General features: G+C 43.1%; 1 protein-coding gene across 1 annotated transcript in view; it reads left to right on the top strand.

Moving 5' to 3' along the window:
* Positions 1 to 799: 799 nt before the first annotated feature.
* XIRP2 (xin actin binding repeat containing 2) overlaps positions 800 to 16,036 on the top strand; it is a 107,117-nt gene continuing 91,880 nt past the window's right edge. The window contains exon 1 of the mRNA XM_078394556.1: positions 800 to 907. Within this exon, the coding sequence (XP_078250682.1) occupies positions 871 to 907 (37 nt within the window). The 5' untranslated portion in view covers positions 800 to 870. The remainder of the gene's footprint in view (positions 908 to 16,036) is intronic.

Here is a 16,036-nt window from a genome sequence, read left to right as displayed (position 1 = left end):
GTGGGCTGCTGCTGGAGGAGGCAGAGGAAGGAATGAGCATTGTGCCCCAGCTGGTGAGAGGTGATCCAGCTGGGGGGGGGAAGGGAATACACAGCATCTGTGGTGCTGGCCTGATGATCTGGCACAAACCTCTGTACCCAGTTTCATGCCCATTTCTAGTTCCCAACCATTGGGTCCCTAGATGTTCTTAGACTACAACTTCAAGAAATCCTGGGCGGCAGAGCTACTGGTGAAGGCTTCTTAAAGCTTTTGTTCAAGAACATCTGTGGACTCAAGGTTGGGAACCACTGCTTTAGTGGCTTGGGTGGAAGTTTCTTGCCCATTTCTTCTTTATGAAATTTTGATGTGAGGCATCCATAAGTTATTCCTCTGTTACACTAGTGCCTACATGTGATGTTAAAGCAGCTGTAACACACATACGCACACATTGCAATCCTTTTTCTTGTGACCTCTGTTTGCGTTCATGGTGCCCTGCTGGAAAGACAGGGTGGGACGCTTGAAGAAATGCCAAATGAGAACTGCGGCAGCCACCCAGCAATTCTCGGTGTTGAAATGCAAACTGGCTGCAAATGTACATTTGTAACCCTCTGCAATGTTACAGAGATTTACCCTGAAGCAAATTGGAAAACATCAATCATGTAATGGAACCCCATTGCTGCCTCTCTCACCTCTTCATATCCTCCTCCCTCCAACAAGCACATGTGTTTCCTACTGATAGCTTTTAATACACATCCCCTTAATGTCTTCTCACAGGAAGCAGAAATGGAAAGAAGTTTGCGAGCACCGGCATTTAAAAATCAGCCTGGGAGTCATTCCATCATTCCCGTGAAAGGCCCAGAAGCAAAAGGTGGCAAAACGGTCTTTGAAAAGATGTCATCAGAGAAAGCTTCGAACAACAGCACTGAAGGTTAGCATAACACTTTTGATCTGATTTCTTGCTTTCCTACCATATGCCAAACCAGGAAGACAGTAAAACATCAAGTGAGGGATTTTTCCTCCAACTGATAAAGTGATGATGATAATACATAGATAGGCTTCTAAAGAAAACAACGTTAGTTGCCGTTTGACATTCTGGTAACTTTGAAAGGCCGATTTCAGGAGAGTAAGGTCGGGAGAAATTGGTGGTGTTTTGTTTTGCGGTTGTGGTGGTAGTTTTTTTACGGTAAAAAAAGGGGAAGCAAGAAAAACAACTTTGATTCTTCTACTCCTCCATTTCCCCAGCTTCAAACAGAACAGTATGTTAATTTCTTCACCAAAAAACAGTGCAAGGCCTTTTTGGAAATAATATTCCTCCTACGTAATCAAAATATCTCAAGAAAATTGTGAAGCTGCATTCAATAGAAGAATGTGTCACGCTTCTCAATTTGGGGAAGGAAAGTAGCTTTCTGTCTTTTATTTTTTTCAGATGATTACCTTAAAACATATTTAATAATTTTAGCGCACAGTGAAACAAAATGGTGTCATAATTTAGGAAAACTATTGTTGGATATACTTTTGATTTATTAATATTTTCAAAAGGCACATAGAATTGCAGCGTTTAGCATACATTTCAATTGCAAAAGAACAAAATATAACCATGGCGTTTGAAGTACAGATACTGTTTAGTTTTTCTGTACTTAAAAGATGAATTTTCATATAAACTTTTTTTGAAGCCAGCAATGTATTGGTCAAAAATTACTTTACAAAAACCTTCTCCTTGTTTCAATTCTGACTTGTGTTGACCCTTTTCAGGGTTTTCCAGGTAGAGAGATTGCCATGGGATGGTGCAGCTTGTCCAAGGCCACACAAAGCTGGCTCCAATGGGGAATTGAACTCCCAACTTCTGCTTAAACCACTGAGCTATCTAGTCAGCCTAATTATCTGCACTCAAGTAATTTCTGACTTACGGTGATCCTTTTCTGAAGTGGTTTGCCATTGCCTTCCTTTGGGGGCATCTTGGGACTCTGCAGCTTGCCCAACACCATACAGGCTGGTTCTAACCACAGGAGGCTCAGTGAGGAATCGAACTCCCAACCTTTGACTCCACAGCCAGATACTTAAACCACTGAGCTATCCAGTCAGCTTCACTAAGTATAGATATTGCATATATTATAATTATTATATTATAATTATCTATAAGTGAAGCTAGCTGGATAGCTTCACTAAAATTGATATAATTTTTTTAAAGATCCAAACTAAATGTCATTTTCAAAGCAGCTGTTTTTTAAAAAAAAACAGATAACCAAACAGAGAGATTTAAATACCTGACATGGATACAGCCCCGTATTTAATTCACATAAAGAATGCTGGTGTGGAAGGTTCAAATCCTCATTCAACCATCAACCTTGCTGGGTGACTTTGTCTTGTCACCAGCACAACACTTTAGGTCAAAAATAGACTAATCATTTTAAATTTATTTGAACTTTATCTATATTTCATACATGTCCATAATTTTAAATTGTGAAACACCCTGAGACGAATAAAGAAGAAGGCTTGTCACCATCTGTCAGCTTAAATTACCTCACAGTTTGCTCTGAGGGTAAGAAAAAAGGGGGCAGAATCACATCTGTAGTCTTGAATTCTTTGAATAAAAGCTGGGAATAGCAAATCAATCTTCCTTTACTTCCAACCCTGTGAAATAGGATGAGCTGCAAGACATTCTTTATCTACTTCTGTGAGGTGGCACCACAATGTCTCTTTCACAGATATATGCGTTCTTCAAGGGTGCAGCTCCTCAGGGAGGGAAATTCAAACAGACCGACCAATAACTTTGGATGGCTTCAACATCCCAGTGATCTCTATGAAGCAGAGATAAATTGGCTCCACATTACCTAGAGGACACAAGGGGACAGCAACCTCTATGCACAACAATAAGCTGCCTTTTTGCACTCATTCTTTTTAGCTTTAAATTTTGTGTTTTAATTACATAACCCACCTTTGTATGCTCATTGTGCTTTTTTTAAAGTTTTAAATCATGTTTTTCAGTGATGCAAACCACCTTGGCCCATTTTTAAGGAGAAAGATGGGTTTATAATATTTTAAATAAATAAATAAATAAATAAATAAATAAATAAATAAATAAATAAAGAAAGAAAGAAAGAAAGAAAGAAAGAAAGAAAGAAAGAAAGAAAGAAAGAAAGAAAGAAAGAAAGATCAGATGGCCCTATGTGCCCTCTGGTGGCTAATTTTTTTTTTAAAAAAATAATAATCGGAGAGGCAGCAGGAGAGCTTGGTAGCCCAGAAAACTTCATAGAATAGGCCCCACCACACCTAGAGAACGTGGAGGTATTTTCTGAGCAATTTCCTTTTCAAATAATGAAATCTGGGGGGCTGTGGACCTCTAGGGGCACTGAGGGGCCACACCTGCCCCCCTCGAGGCTGTATGAAGGGCATGCACTGCATGTTCCCCATTCTGTGCTACAGAAATGGTTATCTCCTTTGTTCAGAGGCATTTTTGAAAAGGACAGGGGCAAATTCAATCTCTCCTACCCAGATATAAATATATAAGAAACCCAAATGTAAATAAATAGGGGCTCTTAATGTGTTAAATAATTTGATGCATAAGGGTGCGATGCTGCATGAAATTAGGCTGAAATCTAATTGACTTCAGTGGGTCTCTCTTCTCAGGAGAAAGGCAGCAAATAAATTATAGATCTAAATTATATACACAGCAGGACTCTGGTATCTGTGGGAGATCAGTTGCAAGCCCTGCATGGAAGCTGAAAAACACAGAAGTATCGAACGCTATACATTGAATGGTCTCTGGCCAGTTCTGGTACATACACCCTGGAAATACGTATAAATAGGTATTTCGGGGGGCGGGGGTGGTATTTAGTATTTTCAGCCAGCGGATAAGTGAATTGGCAGATATTGATCCTGTAGATAGCGATGTCATACTATTGTGTCACTATATATAGAGTTCTCTTAAATAAAAAGGTGATTCCCATTGAAGTCAGTGGGTTAGTAGTGTGCATATTAATTTCCATACCTCTATCGATGTAATGTGGTCATTGTGATAAAAATGGGGGGGGGGTCTGTTTTGGTCCCAGTCCACCACAAATAATCCGAGGGTGCCCCTCTTCTTCACCATATGTCATCCGGCGATTCCCCTCTTAATCGCTCTCCCTTTGCCCATTTCCAGATTCTCCACAATGTGAGCATCTGCATGGAGGAAATCCCTTTGTGTTTTTCATGCATCTGATTGGACAGAAAGGGGTGTGGGAAGCGACTCTTCTCCTTTAAAAATAGCGTGGGACTTTCTCTCATTGGAGGCACCGTGTGGCTTTACCAGTGTTAACATATGGAGACACCATTACCTTTTGGAAACATTTTTTTTAAAGGACCAAAGTTAAATTCACGTCTGAGGATTCTGCTCCCCTTTTCACCCAAAATAATACAGACTTCACAATGAACCAGGGCAAGGTCCCTTGAGCGTGTCATGGCTCAGGCTGACTGGTATGCCTCACATGTCTGCCTGCAACATACCATGCAAGCGTGGCTTCTCGACTTAACCAGAATGGCTGTGGTGATGCATGGCAGTTGTTTTAAAGGAGGGGCTTCCTCGTCAGAGCAAACCATTCCTATGAATCGCATTCTGAATGGGCCAAGCAAGCCCTCCCCGGCAAACTGCCAAGCAGCTCATGACCTTCAAGCAGCCTTGATTACTCACTTGAGGCGACTATTTAACTGTGGTGTGTGTGGAAGAGATGACGAGGGCCTTCTTATCACATAGGGCAGGCTGAGCAGCCTGCGTCATACTCCTTCACACAGCCGCCGGCCCAGACAGATGGCCTGGAGGCAGGAAGGCAATTGAGCAGGGATTCAAGCAGGAAGAAGCAGGCAATGAGCAGCTTTGCGCTTTAAGAGACATTACAGATTTATCCATACTTTGAAAACCAGGCCGTTCTGTGGCTAATACAGAAAGCCAGCATGTGGGGAGGAATGCTTTCAGTAAACAAGCAGCAGGGATATCGATGCTTGTCTGGATCTGTCACTGAAGCTCAGGCATCTTTATGTATATAATAACGCAGAATACTTAACATATTGGCCCTGGACTAGAGATTGTGAGTCATGCTTTTCATCAAGTCCCATTCAAATCAATGGGACAAGTTAATCCTTTTAATTTCACTGGGAACTGAGCATGATTCACTTTCTTCTCCCTCCCTGTGTTGTGAATATATTTTAAAACAGAGAACAGTTGGTTTTATACTGGCCTTCAATATTTTATGGGATGATGGGGTAGAAACAGAAATGAGTACACATGGGTTATTCATGTTTGTATGCCTGGGGATACGAATCCAAATAGTGGCACCCCAGGTGCCACAGAGGCCCATTTCCTCCCCCACCCCCGAACCGGTCGCCACACCGTGTGGGGTCCTTTATCGTCAATGTCGTAGGAATCCAGGAAGGAGCCTGGCTGGCGCTTCCCTGCTTCCTCACACAACTGACCACTCTGGCAAGGAGGCAGGACAGGGAGCCTCCCTGCTCTGCTGATGAGTGGTTGGCTACGTGGCAAGGTGGGGAAATGCTGGCCAGGCTCCTTCCTGGATTGGCATGACAACGATGGACCCCAGCATTGTGTGGCAACTGGTGAGTGGCCCGGCGGTTTCTGGGAAGAGGGAATGGGCCTTGCACCTGTAGTGCAGCTATTCATATTCGTATCCCCAGAGATATAAGTATAAGGATTTTCTGGATCCATTTCAATCGGGTTTCAGGCCGGGTTTTGGTACAGAGACAGCCTTGGTCGCCCTGTATGATGACCTTTGCCGGGAGAGAGACAGGGGGAGTGTGACCCTGTTGATACTCCTGGACCTCTCAGCGGCTTTCGACACCATCGACCATGGTGTCCTTCTGGATAGGCTGGCTGGGTTAGGAGTTGGGGGCACTGTTTTACGGTGGTTCCGCTCCTTCCTAGCTGACCGTATCCAGAGGGTTGTGCTGGGGGACAGTTGCTCTGCCCCATGGCATTTATGTCATGGGGTTCCTCAGGGCTCGATACTGTCCCCCATGCTGTTTAACATCTACATGAAACCGCTGGGAGAGGTCATCAGGAGGTTTGGGTTGAGGAGTCAGCAATATGCTGACGATACTCAGCTCTACCTCTCGTTTTCCACCAATCCAGGTGAGGCGGTTTCTGTGCTGAACTCGTGTCTGGACCTGATAATGGACTGGATGAGGGTTAATAAATTGAAACTCAATCCAGACAAGACGGAAGTGCTGTTAGTGGGTGCTTCGCCGGACAGGTTGGAGGGCCACTTCCCTGTCCTGAATGGGGTTACACTCCCCCTAAGGGACAGGGTCCGCAGCTTGGGGGTGCTCCTGGACCCCAGTCTAACACTGGAAGCCCAGGTGGACTCGGTGGCCAGGGGCGCCTTCCTCCAGCTGCGGAAATTATACCAGCTACGGCCCTACCTGGACGAGCGGAGTCTCATGACAGTTACACATGCACTGGTAACATCTCGTATTGATTATTGCAATGCGCTCTACGTGGGGCTGCCTTTGAAGACGGTCCGGCGACTGCAACTGGTCCAGAATCGAGCTGCGCGGCTGGTGAGTGGTGGGGCCGCCAGAGAGCACATCAAGCCGATTCTGTATAATTTACACTGGTTACCAGTTGCTGTCCGGGCCCAATTCAAAGTGCTTGTTTTGACATATAAAGCCCTAAACGGCTTGGGCCCTGGATACTTGAAGGACCGCCTCCTTCCATATGAGCCTACCAGGCTGTTAAGATCTAGCCAGGGGGCCCTTTTGAAAGAGCCATCCCTCAAGGAGGTAAGAGGGATGGCTTGTAGACAAAGGGCCTTCTCGGCAGCTGCCCCCAGACTATGGAACGCCCTCCCAACTGAAATTCGCCTGGCGCCGACACTGATGATATTTCGGCGCCAGGTCAAAACCTTCCTGTTCCAGAAGGCTTTTAATTGAAATAACATTAACTGTGGGTCTTAATGATGGCAATTTTAATTGTATTTTTAATTGTATTTTAATTGTATTTTAACTGTATTTTAATCATTTTGTTTTACTGCACTGAATTTTGGTTGTTGTGAGCCGCCCAGAGACCTTTGGGTAGAGTGGGCGGCATATAAATTAAATAAATAAATAAAATAAATAAATAAATACAAATAACCTCCATCTAACAGGTGCTACCTATCTGGAAATATTACAAGTGAAATCCATGTCACACTGATCATTTTCATCCCGTTATGTATAGACAGCAGGAGACCATCATTTGTTTGTTGTCAATAGCAAAAGAGAACCCGGCATTAAAGCGGGTGCCCTCTCCTCCCCTGTTTTCTCTGCAACCCACTCCCTTTCTCCAATCGTCTGTTTCCGGTGGCTGGGGGTGATTGTGCTATGGCAGGGGCTATGGTGATAGGGTGGAGCAAGATCAGCCACTGGGTGCCCTTTGGGTGTTGTTGGATGATGACTTCCACAATCTCTGGCCATTAGCCATAATATATTGAAACTGTCTAAGATGCTGTCTAGGTTTGTCATCGCTTTCCTTCCAAGAAGCAGGCCTCTTTTAATTTCGTGGCTGCTGTCTCCATCTGCAGTGATCATAGAGCCCAAGAAAGTAAAATCTGTGATTGCCTCCATATCTTCCCCTTCTATTTCCCAGGAGGTGATGGGGCCAGTGGCCATGATCTTAGTTTTTTTTTTATGTTGAGCTTCAGACCGTTTTTTGCACTCTCCTCTTTCACCCTCATTACGAGGTTCTTTAATTCCTCCTCACTTTCTGCCATCAGAGTGGTATCATCTGCATATCGGAAGTTGTTGATATTTCTTCCGGCAATCGTAATTCCGGCTTGGGATTCCTCCAGTCCAGCCTTCCGCATGATGTATTCTGCATATAAGTTAAATAAGCCAGGGGACAATACACAGCCTTGTCATACTCCTTTGTTCCATATATCTGCAGGACATCTCCACTCCAGGTCACATCTCTCTGCTGTGGAGGGGTGTTAATGGAAGGAGGAGTTGGCTGAAATCACTCCCTGCTCCTCATGTGAATGCAAGAGCCCAACTATCGTGCCTAGGATGTAGGAGTTGCAGTGGCATTGCTTTTACCAAACCATGGCAAATTCCCTTGCCCACCTTTACTATAACCTATTTCATCTGGTGGGTGAGAGTATCTGCTCATAGACTATAACCAGCCTTTCTGCAAATTAAAGATGGTATAGCAACATTAGAGGTGCTAGGTCTGCAGCACCCCATTCCTGGAGATTTTGAAGTTCAAACCTGAGAGTAGGACGTAGGGACTTGTAGTGTAACAGCAGTAGCCCTTTAAGATGTCACAGAGGATGTCAGATAAGGAGGGAAGAGTTGTTTCCCCCCAGTGTTTGCATGGCTGTTGCAAGGGGTTGTGGGTATACATTAGGCTTAGCTTTTTCTTTGCTGCAAATGGCATGACAAGCACACTTAAAAGCCAGAATTGAAAGGAGAGCATGGGGAGGAAGACAATAGGTGTATGAACTTGGGGCCATTTTTCCTCCTGAAGCAACATACCTCTGCGCATACATCTTCACACTGAGCCTGTGTGTGTGTATGAGAGAGTGAGTCTATGTGGCATCAGCTGGGTGGTACCAAGGTTTTTGGCATCAGCAGGCTTTAAAATCCTGGCATGACAGTCGGCTGACATATAAAAATCAAGCACAGAGATCAAACTATTTCCTCCTACAGTTTGCTTGCCCCTGAAACTGGTCTCCCTGCCTAGAGACGTGGAAAAGCAGTGATTCCCTGAGACTTCAGGTGGCACCCTGAGACCTAGAAGCTGAAAGGCACGTAAGCGTAAGATACTTAATATGCTTACCTAGCTGGCCCTCCACAAGATAGTAGTCTCGAGATCAGACTACTGTAATGCGCTCTACATGGGGCTTCCTTTGAGACTGACGCAGAAACTCCAGATGGTGCAGAATACGGCGACCAGACTTCTTACAGGGGTGAAAAGGTACCAACATATTTCCCTCGCGCTGGCCACCTTGCATTGGCTGCCCATTAGCTTCTGCATTGATTTCAAAGTCTTAATGGTGATATATAAAGCCCTAGATGGTTTAGGACGATATCTGGCAGAGTGCCTCCTACCACCCAATTCTGCGAGAGTCACTCGTTCCAGCCAGGCTGGGCGGCTGAGGGGCCTAACGCCAAGGGAGGTCCAGAAGGAAAAGACAAGGAACCGGGCCTTCTCGGCAGTGGCCCCTCGCCTCTGGAACAACCTGCCCGTGGAGATCCGCCTGGCTCCCTCTCTGGGTGTATTAAGAAGAAAAGTTGTTTGGGTAGGTTTTCCCTCCTGCTGTATCTTAAATTCACATTTTGCCATCTTGGATTTATAGTATATATTTATTGGTTTTTCACTGTTTTTAAATTTGTAATGCTGCCCAGAGTAGACCTTTGGTCTAGATGGGTGGGGTAGAAGTCCAATAAAATAAAAATTAAAAAAAAACAAGATTCCTCTCCTTACTGAAGGAAGACAAATGTAGAAGAAGAAGAGGAGGAGGAGGAGGAGGAGAAGAAGAAGAAGAAGAGGAAGAGGAGGAGGAGGAGGAGGAAGAAGAAGAAGAAGAAGAAGAAGAAGAAGAAAAAGAAGAAGAAGAAGAAGAAGAAGAAGAAGAAGAAGAAGAAGAAGAAGAAGAAGAAGAAGAAGAAGGGGCAGGTGTACTCTATCCCTCTGTGAAAAAGCTAAATGAGGTGACAGTGGAAGGCTATTCAGCTATTTGTCATTATTAATGGGAAGCACACAGGGGTTGCATTTCACACGAAGTTTACCTTGGCTTACCTTGACTTTCAGTCTGAAGTTGCATCTTTCAGACATGTTCCTTTTCTGCTTGCATGAAAGAGCATTCCTGCCCAAGTACAAAGTGTCATTTCCTGAGAGGGAGAAGAGACAACTGAAAACAGCCACTTACAAACAGATGAGGAAGGCAGCCTGCTCTGGCATACCTCATCTGATTGGGCCACGTGGGTCTTCTCAGCAGGCCTGAATTTCAGCACCTTCTGCTTTGAAAAGTTTAGTCCTGTAAATAAGAATGACGGCAGCACAAAATGAACCAACTGTCAATTTGATTTGCTCTGTTTATGCACACTGGTGAAATCTCCTGATCAACCTTGATCTATCAGTCTTGAGGGAAGTACTATCTGTTGGCATGAGCCACAGTAAATCTTTAAGAAGCAAGGTGACGTGAATAAGGAATAAGTGGGATCCTGTCGGAGAGGCCCTTGAATGGGTCTTCGCCTGCGCATTAACCAGCACACTGGGCTCCAGAGCTGTATGAACCAATTTGTTGGAACTTCCATCTAGGGGAAATATACTTTTCTCACAAATGTGCTCTTAAAAAGAGATTTTGTCATGTTTTCCAAGAGGGAGACTCATAAATCAGGATTCTCAACAGCTTGCTCCTATTTATAACAGTTAGGCTGTCAACGGCTAAGGGGTAATAAGGCACATTTGTAGCCAAATGATTTCATATGATGTAGCATAAAGGATGAAATGCAACCTGATAACAATCCATTTTTCATTCCATGACACACCAAACTGGACACTTAAATCATGCAGTTAGGGATTCTTTGACACCTGTATTACTCATCTGTGTTCCTCAGAGAATTTATTATGTGACCCTACTATCATGAGGATGAACTTTTTGCTTTCGAAATAGTCTTCTCCAGCAAAAATGAATCCCTGTATTAGTCTATAGATATAGATATGGATATCGATATAGATATATGGCACAGAGGATGATAACTACAGCTAAGTAAAATTTGTCAGTTGCATCAGTTTATAATCAAAAGTAATATTTCTCAAAAATGTAATTCTCACTTTAGACAAACCTTCCTTTCCACTCCATTACTCAGTTTCCTAAAAGTGAGTTTTCCAAGTGTGGGCCACAGTGTCCCTTTGAGGGATTAAAAAAATAGGCAGATCTGAATTTACTGATAGAGTTCTGGGAGATTTTTAGAATTGCTGTAGATTAGATTAGAAAGGACTTTTGGCTCTTAGTTGTTCAACAATGGCAGCAACAAGATCAATGTCCTCTTGCCCTAAATTGTTGATTTATTTTATTTATTTAAAATATTCTTACCCCACCTTTCTCCTAAGAAAAGACCCAAGGTGGCTTGCATCATTAAAACACATTCAAGCTAAAAACAGTGCATTATTCAAATATGAAATGAATTAATAACATTGCATGAAATTATTCTGATGGACTTAAGAAGGTTTCAGTCCTCATGCTCAAAACAAATTCCTAGGTTCAGAGTTGGGGCTGTGCATAGACACCCCAACAACAGTTTGGAGGGCAATTTGGGGCATTGGGTAAAATCCCAGTTCATGAGCGTTGCAGTTACAAGAATGAATGGAGTTGAGGTTAAGGCTGGCGTTGGGGGTTCATCAGAGTTTATGGTTAAGTTTAGGGTTAGTGTCCTGGTTAGGGTTAGGATTCCCATAGAACGATTTTCTCTGAAGTCCTGCTTCATGTAGGAGAAGAAAAGGCTCTCTCAAAGTGCAAGATCAGGCTTTTCAGAAGTATTGGGGGTTGCAAGATCATTTAGACATGGAGTTAGGGTTTTGTTTAGCGTTGCAAGAAAGTTTGGTGTCGGGGAAGCAGAAAGCAAAAGCTGAAAATTGTGTCACATCCAAAACTCTCTCGGGTTCATAACAACAGGCCAGAATGGAGGAAGGAATAGTGTTTCATCTGTGGATTTCCCTCCCCTTTCCCACTAGTTTTCCTCCCCTTTTCTGAGTTTGCTTCCATTATTTCCAGCTGGAGGTAATTAAACTATGAGAGCTTGAAACCTGGCTTAGATTTGCTGATGGTTTGGGCCATGCCAAGGGAATGGGAAGAACTTGTACCCTGTAAATCTAATCTTTTCTTCTGATTGACAAACAAGGGCAACACCCCTGTCTGTTTTTTGTTTGTTTGTTTGTTTGTTTGTTTGTTTGTTTGTTTGTTTCTACCAACAATAGTGACACAAGGCATGGATGTTTCTGTCTAGGAAGGGGTTCCCCTCTCTGATAGTAAACTCTCCGTGGAGAGGAAGACTCAAAATGTCCCATGATGTCTGGAATGCCAGCCGAGGATATCACTGAGTAAATGAATATCTTGGCACATTTAAACTGTTGAGAATTGTATCACATCATTTAGAAAAACAGAAAATCTGTTAGATAGCTAATCCTTTTGTTGCAAAAATGAAACATATGTCAGATATCTGGCATACACATTATCTTTGTAACCTGTCAGGCATCTTAGTGCTACTGTTGCATAAGGGTAAAAGTGTTGAAGTAGAAATATGATTTCTGGAATGCTACCCAGTGGCTAAAATCCTGTTGTGTAAGGTATGCTGCTTAAGGCTGATGACGTCTTCAGCTAATTTTCTGATGTCTCCATGGAAGATCTTGAGACTCCTGTGGGATCCTTTGTATCATTAAAAAGCCATTAGGGACTGTGGGACAGGAGGGGGGAGTCTTTAATCATGAAAATTCACTTCTGCCACAAACACCATCGTAGCAGTGGCAGTGTTTGGTAATTAAAGACTCCACACACACACACCTCCTGTGCCATGCTCAGGACCTTTGGGAGAGAAATTGGAAAGGTTTTGTTTTTGAAACGTTGCCGTGGCTGATGACATCATAAGCCTTATGCAGCAGAAATTAGAGCAACAGGATTTGGACCAGTAAACATGTCTGAATATGGATGAACTGATAGACTCCTCGTTGCATGCCATGTGCTTTTAACTGCCATACAAGAAGCACTCTCAGCACCTACATTGTCCTCTTTCAGGGTTTTAATTGTGTGCTTCCTGCATTAGGACTTGCAGATAAGTCTGTTATTTTATCTGTTTGGAGTTGCTGAATGGGGCTCTAATAGGAGTACGACAAGGTGAACTGCAAGGACACTTTTTCTGTGTGACATTTAGAGTGCCTTGCCTCCTGTTTACAGGCTCTTGTCCATGTTGCTGATGGCAGATGTTCCAGAGTCAAAGACTGAGAAAAGAAAACCCAAGTAATCAGGAGGCTTAAATACATTCAGTAAAAAGAAAGCCTAAAGTGTTTGTGACAATTAGGATGTTTAAAGGAAGTCATAAAAGAAGATACAGTAATAAAGTATGCAGGCTTTGGAGAAAGTGTATGGGGTTCCCTTCCATCTATTCTCCCATGTAACTCCAGAATTTGGGGATGTCCCAGTGAAATGGATTATCAATAGATTCAAAAAGATGGGAAGAGAGAAAAAGTATACTTCTTTTGCAAAGTGCACTCTTAATCCCTAGAATTCCCTAAACAGGATTTGGCGATTACCACTTGCTTAGCCTTTAAAATTAGGATTTATAATTTGTACTGCCCCTTTCCCAGGTCGTAAGATTGTGACTCTCATCAAACATCACCATCAGCTTTGATGGCTAGGATGGATGGAAAGTGCAGTGCAGCAAATCTGTTATTGTTGTTGTTTAGTCATTAAGTCGTGTCTGACTCTCCGTGACCCCATGGACAAGAGCACGCCAGGCCCTCCTGCCTTCCACTGCCTCCCAGAGAAGGGTCAAATTCATGTTGGCAGCTTCAGTGACACTGTACAACCATCTCGTCCTCTGTCATCCCCTTCTCCTCTTGTCTTCATACTTTCCCAACATCAGGGCCTTTTCCAGGGAGTCTTCTCTTCTCATGAGATGGCCAAAGTACTGGAGCCTCAGCTTCAGAAACTATCCTTCCAGTGAGCACTCAGGGTTGATTTCCTTCAAAATGGATAGGTTTGTTCTCTTTGCAGTCCAGGGGACTCTCAAGAGTCTCCTCCAGCACCACAATTCAAAAGCATCAATTCTTCAGTGGTCAGCCTTCTTATGGCCCAGCTCTCACTTCCATACATCGCTACTGGAAAAAACCATAGCTTTGACTATGCAGACCTTTGTCGGCAATGTGTTATCTCTGCTTTTTAAGATGCTGTCTGGGTTTGTCATCACTTTCCCCCCAAGAAGCAGGCATCTTTTAATTTCGTGGCTGCTGTCACCATCTGCAGTGATCATGGAGCCCAAGAAAGTAAAATCTGTCACTACCTCCATATCTTCCCCTTCTATTTGCCAGGAGGTGATGGGACTAGTGGCTATGATCTCAGTTTTTTTCATGTTGAGCTTCAGACCAATTTTTGTGCTCACCTCTTTCACCTCATTAAGAGGTTCTTTAATTCCTCCTCACTTTCTGCCATCAGAGTGGTATCATCTGCATATCTGACGTTGTTGATATTTCTTCCGGCAATGTTAATTCCGTCTTGGAATTCCTCCAGTCCAGCCTTTTGCCTGATGTATTCTGCATAGAGATTTCTCAGGAGATAGATTAGTCAGGCACTCCCATTTCTTTAAGGACTTGCCATAGTTTGCTGTGGTCCACACAGTCAAAGGCTTTTCCTTAGTCAATGAAGCAGAAGTAGATGTTTTTCTGGAACTCTCTGGCTTTCTCCATAATCCAGCACATATTAGCAATTTGGTCTCTAGTTCTTCTGCCCCTTCAAAATCCAGCTTGTACTTCTGGGAGTTCTCAGTCCACATACTACTGAAGCCTACCTTGTAGGATTTTGAGCATAACCTTGCTAGTGTGTGAAATGAGTGCAATTGTATGGTAGTTGGAGCATTCTTCGGCACTGCCCTTCTTTGGGACTGGGATGCAGACTGATCTTTTCCAATCCTCTGGCCACTGCTGAGTTTTCCAAACTTGTTGGCATATTGAGTGTAGCACCTTAACAGCATCATCTTTTAAGATTTTAAATAGTTCAACTGGAATGCCATCACCTCCACTGGCCTTGTTAGCCATGCATTCTAAGGCCCACTTGACTTCACTGTCCAGTATGTCTGGCTCAAGGTCAACAGCCACACTATCTTGGTTGTCCGGGGCATCCAAATCTTTCTGGTATAATTCTTCTGTGTATTCTTGCCACCTTTTCTTGAGGTCTTCTGGTTCTGTGAGGTCCCTACCATTTTTGTCCTTTATCATGTCCATCTTTGCATAAAAGGTTCCTTTAATATCTCCAGTTTTCTTGAACAGATCTCTGGTTTTTCCCTTTCTAATATTTTCCTCTATTTCTTTGCACTGTTCATTTAAGAAGACCCTCTTGTCTCTCCTTGCTATTCTTTGGAAGTCTGCATTCCATTTTCTGTAACTTTCCCTATCTCCCTTGCATTTTGTTTCCCGTCTCTCCTCTGCTATTTAGAAGGCCTCATTGGACAGCCACTTTGCTTTCTTGCATTTCCTTTTCTTTGGGATGGTTTTTGTTGCTGCCTCCTGTACAATGTTATGAGCCTCCATCCATAGTTCTTCAGGCACTCTGTCCACCAAATCTAGTTCTTTAGATTTGTTGTTCACTTCCAGTGTGTATTCATAAGGGATTTATTATACCTGACTAGCCCAGTGGTCTTTCCTACTTTCTTCAGTTTAAGCTTGAGTTTTACTATAAGAAGCTGATGATCACAGCACAATCAACTCCAGATCTTGTTTTTGCTGACTGTATAGAGCTTCTCCATCTTTGGCTGCAGAGAACATAATCAATCTGATTTCACTGTTGCCCATCTGGTGATGTCCATGTGTAGTCGCCTCTTGTGTTGTTGGAAAAGAATGTTTGTGATGACCAGCTTGTTCTCTTGAGAAAACTCTATTAGCCTTTGCCCTGCTTCGTTTTAAACTCCAAGCCCAAACTTTCTTGTTGTTCCTTTTATCTCGTCTCCCTCTTTTAGCATTCCAGTCCCCTATAATGACAAGAACATCTTTCTTTGGTGTCAGTTCTAGAAGGTGCTGTAAGTCTTCATAGAATTGGTCAATTTCAGCCTCTTCCGCATCAGTGGTTGGTGCATACTGACCAGATAGGTGGGGTACAAATAGAATAAATAAAATAAAATAAAATAAAATAATTAATAAATAAACTTGGATTGCTGTGATGTTGAAAGGTCTGCCTTGGATTCGTATTGAAATCATTCTATCATTTTTGAGATTGTATCCCAGTACAGCTTTTCCCACTCTTTTATTGACTATGAGAGCTACTCCATTTATTCTACAGGATTCTTGCCCACAATAGTAGATATGATAATCGTCTGAATTGAA

Source organism: Pogona vitticeps, chromosome 1 (assembly GCF_051106095.1).
Source record: "Pogona vitticeps strain Pit_001003342236 chromosome 1, PviZW2.1, whole genome shotgun sequence".
In the NCBI taxonomy this organism is placed as follows: domain Eukaryota; kingdom Metazoa; phylum Chordata; class Lepidosauria; order Squamata; family Agamidae; genus Pogona; species Pogona vitticeps.
This window is presented reverse-complemented; position numbering and strand designations above follow the sequence as displayed.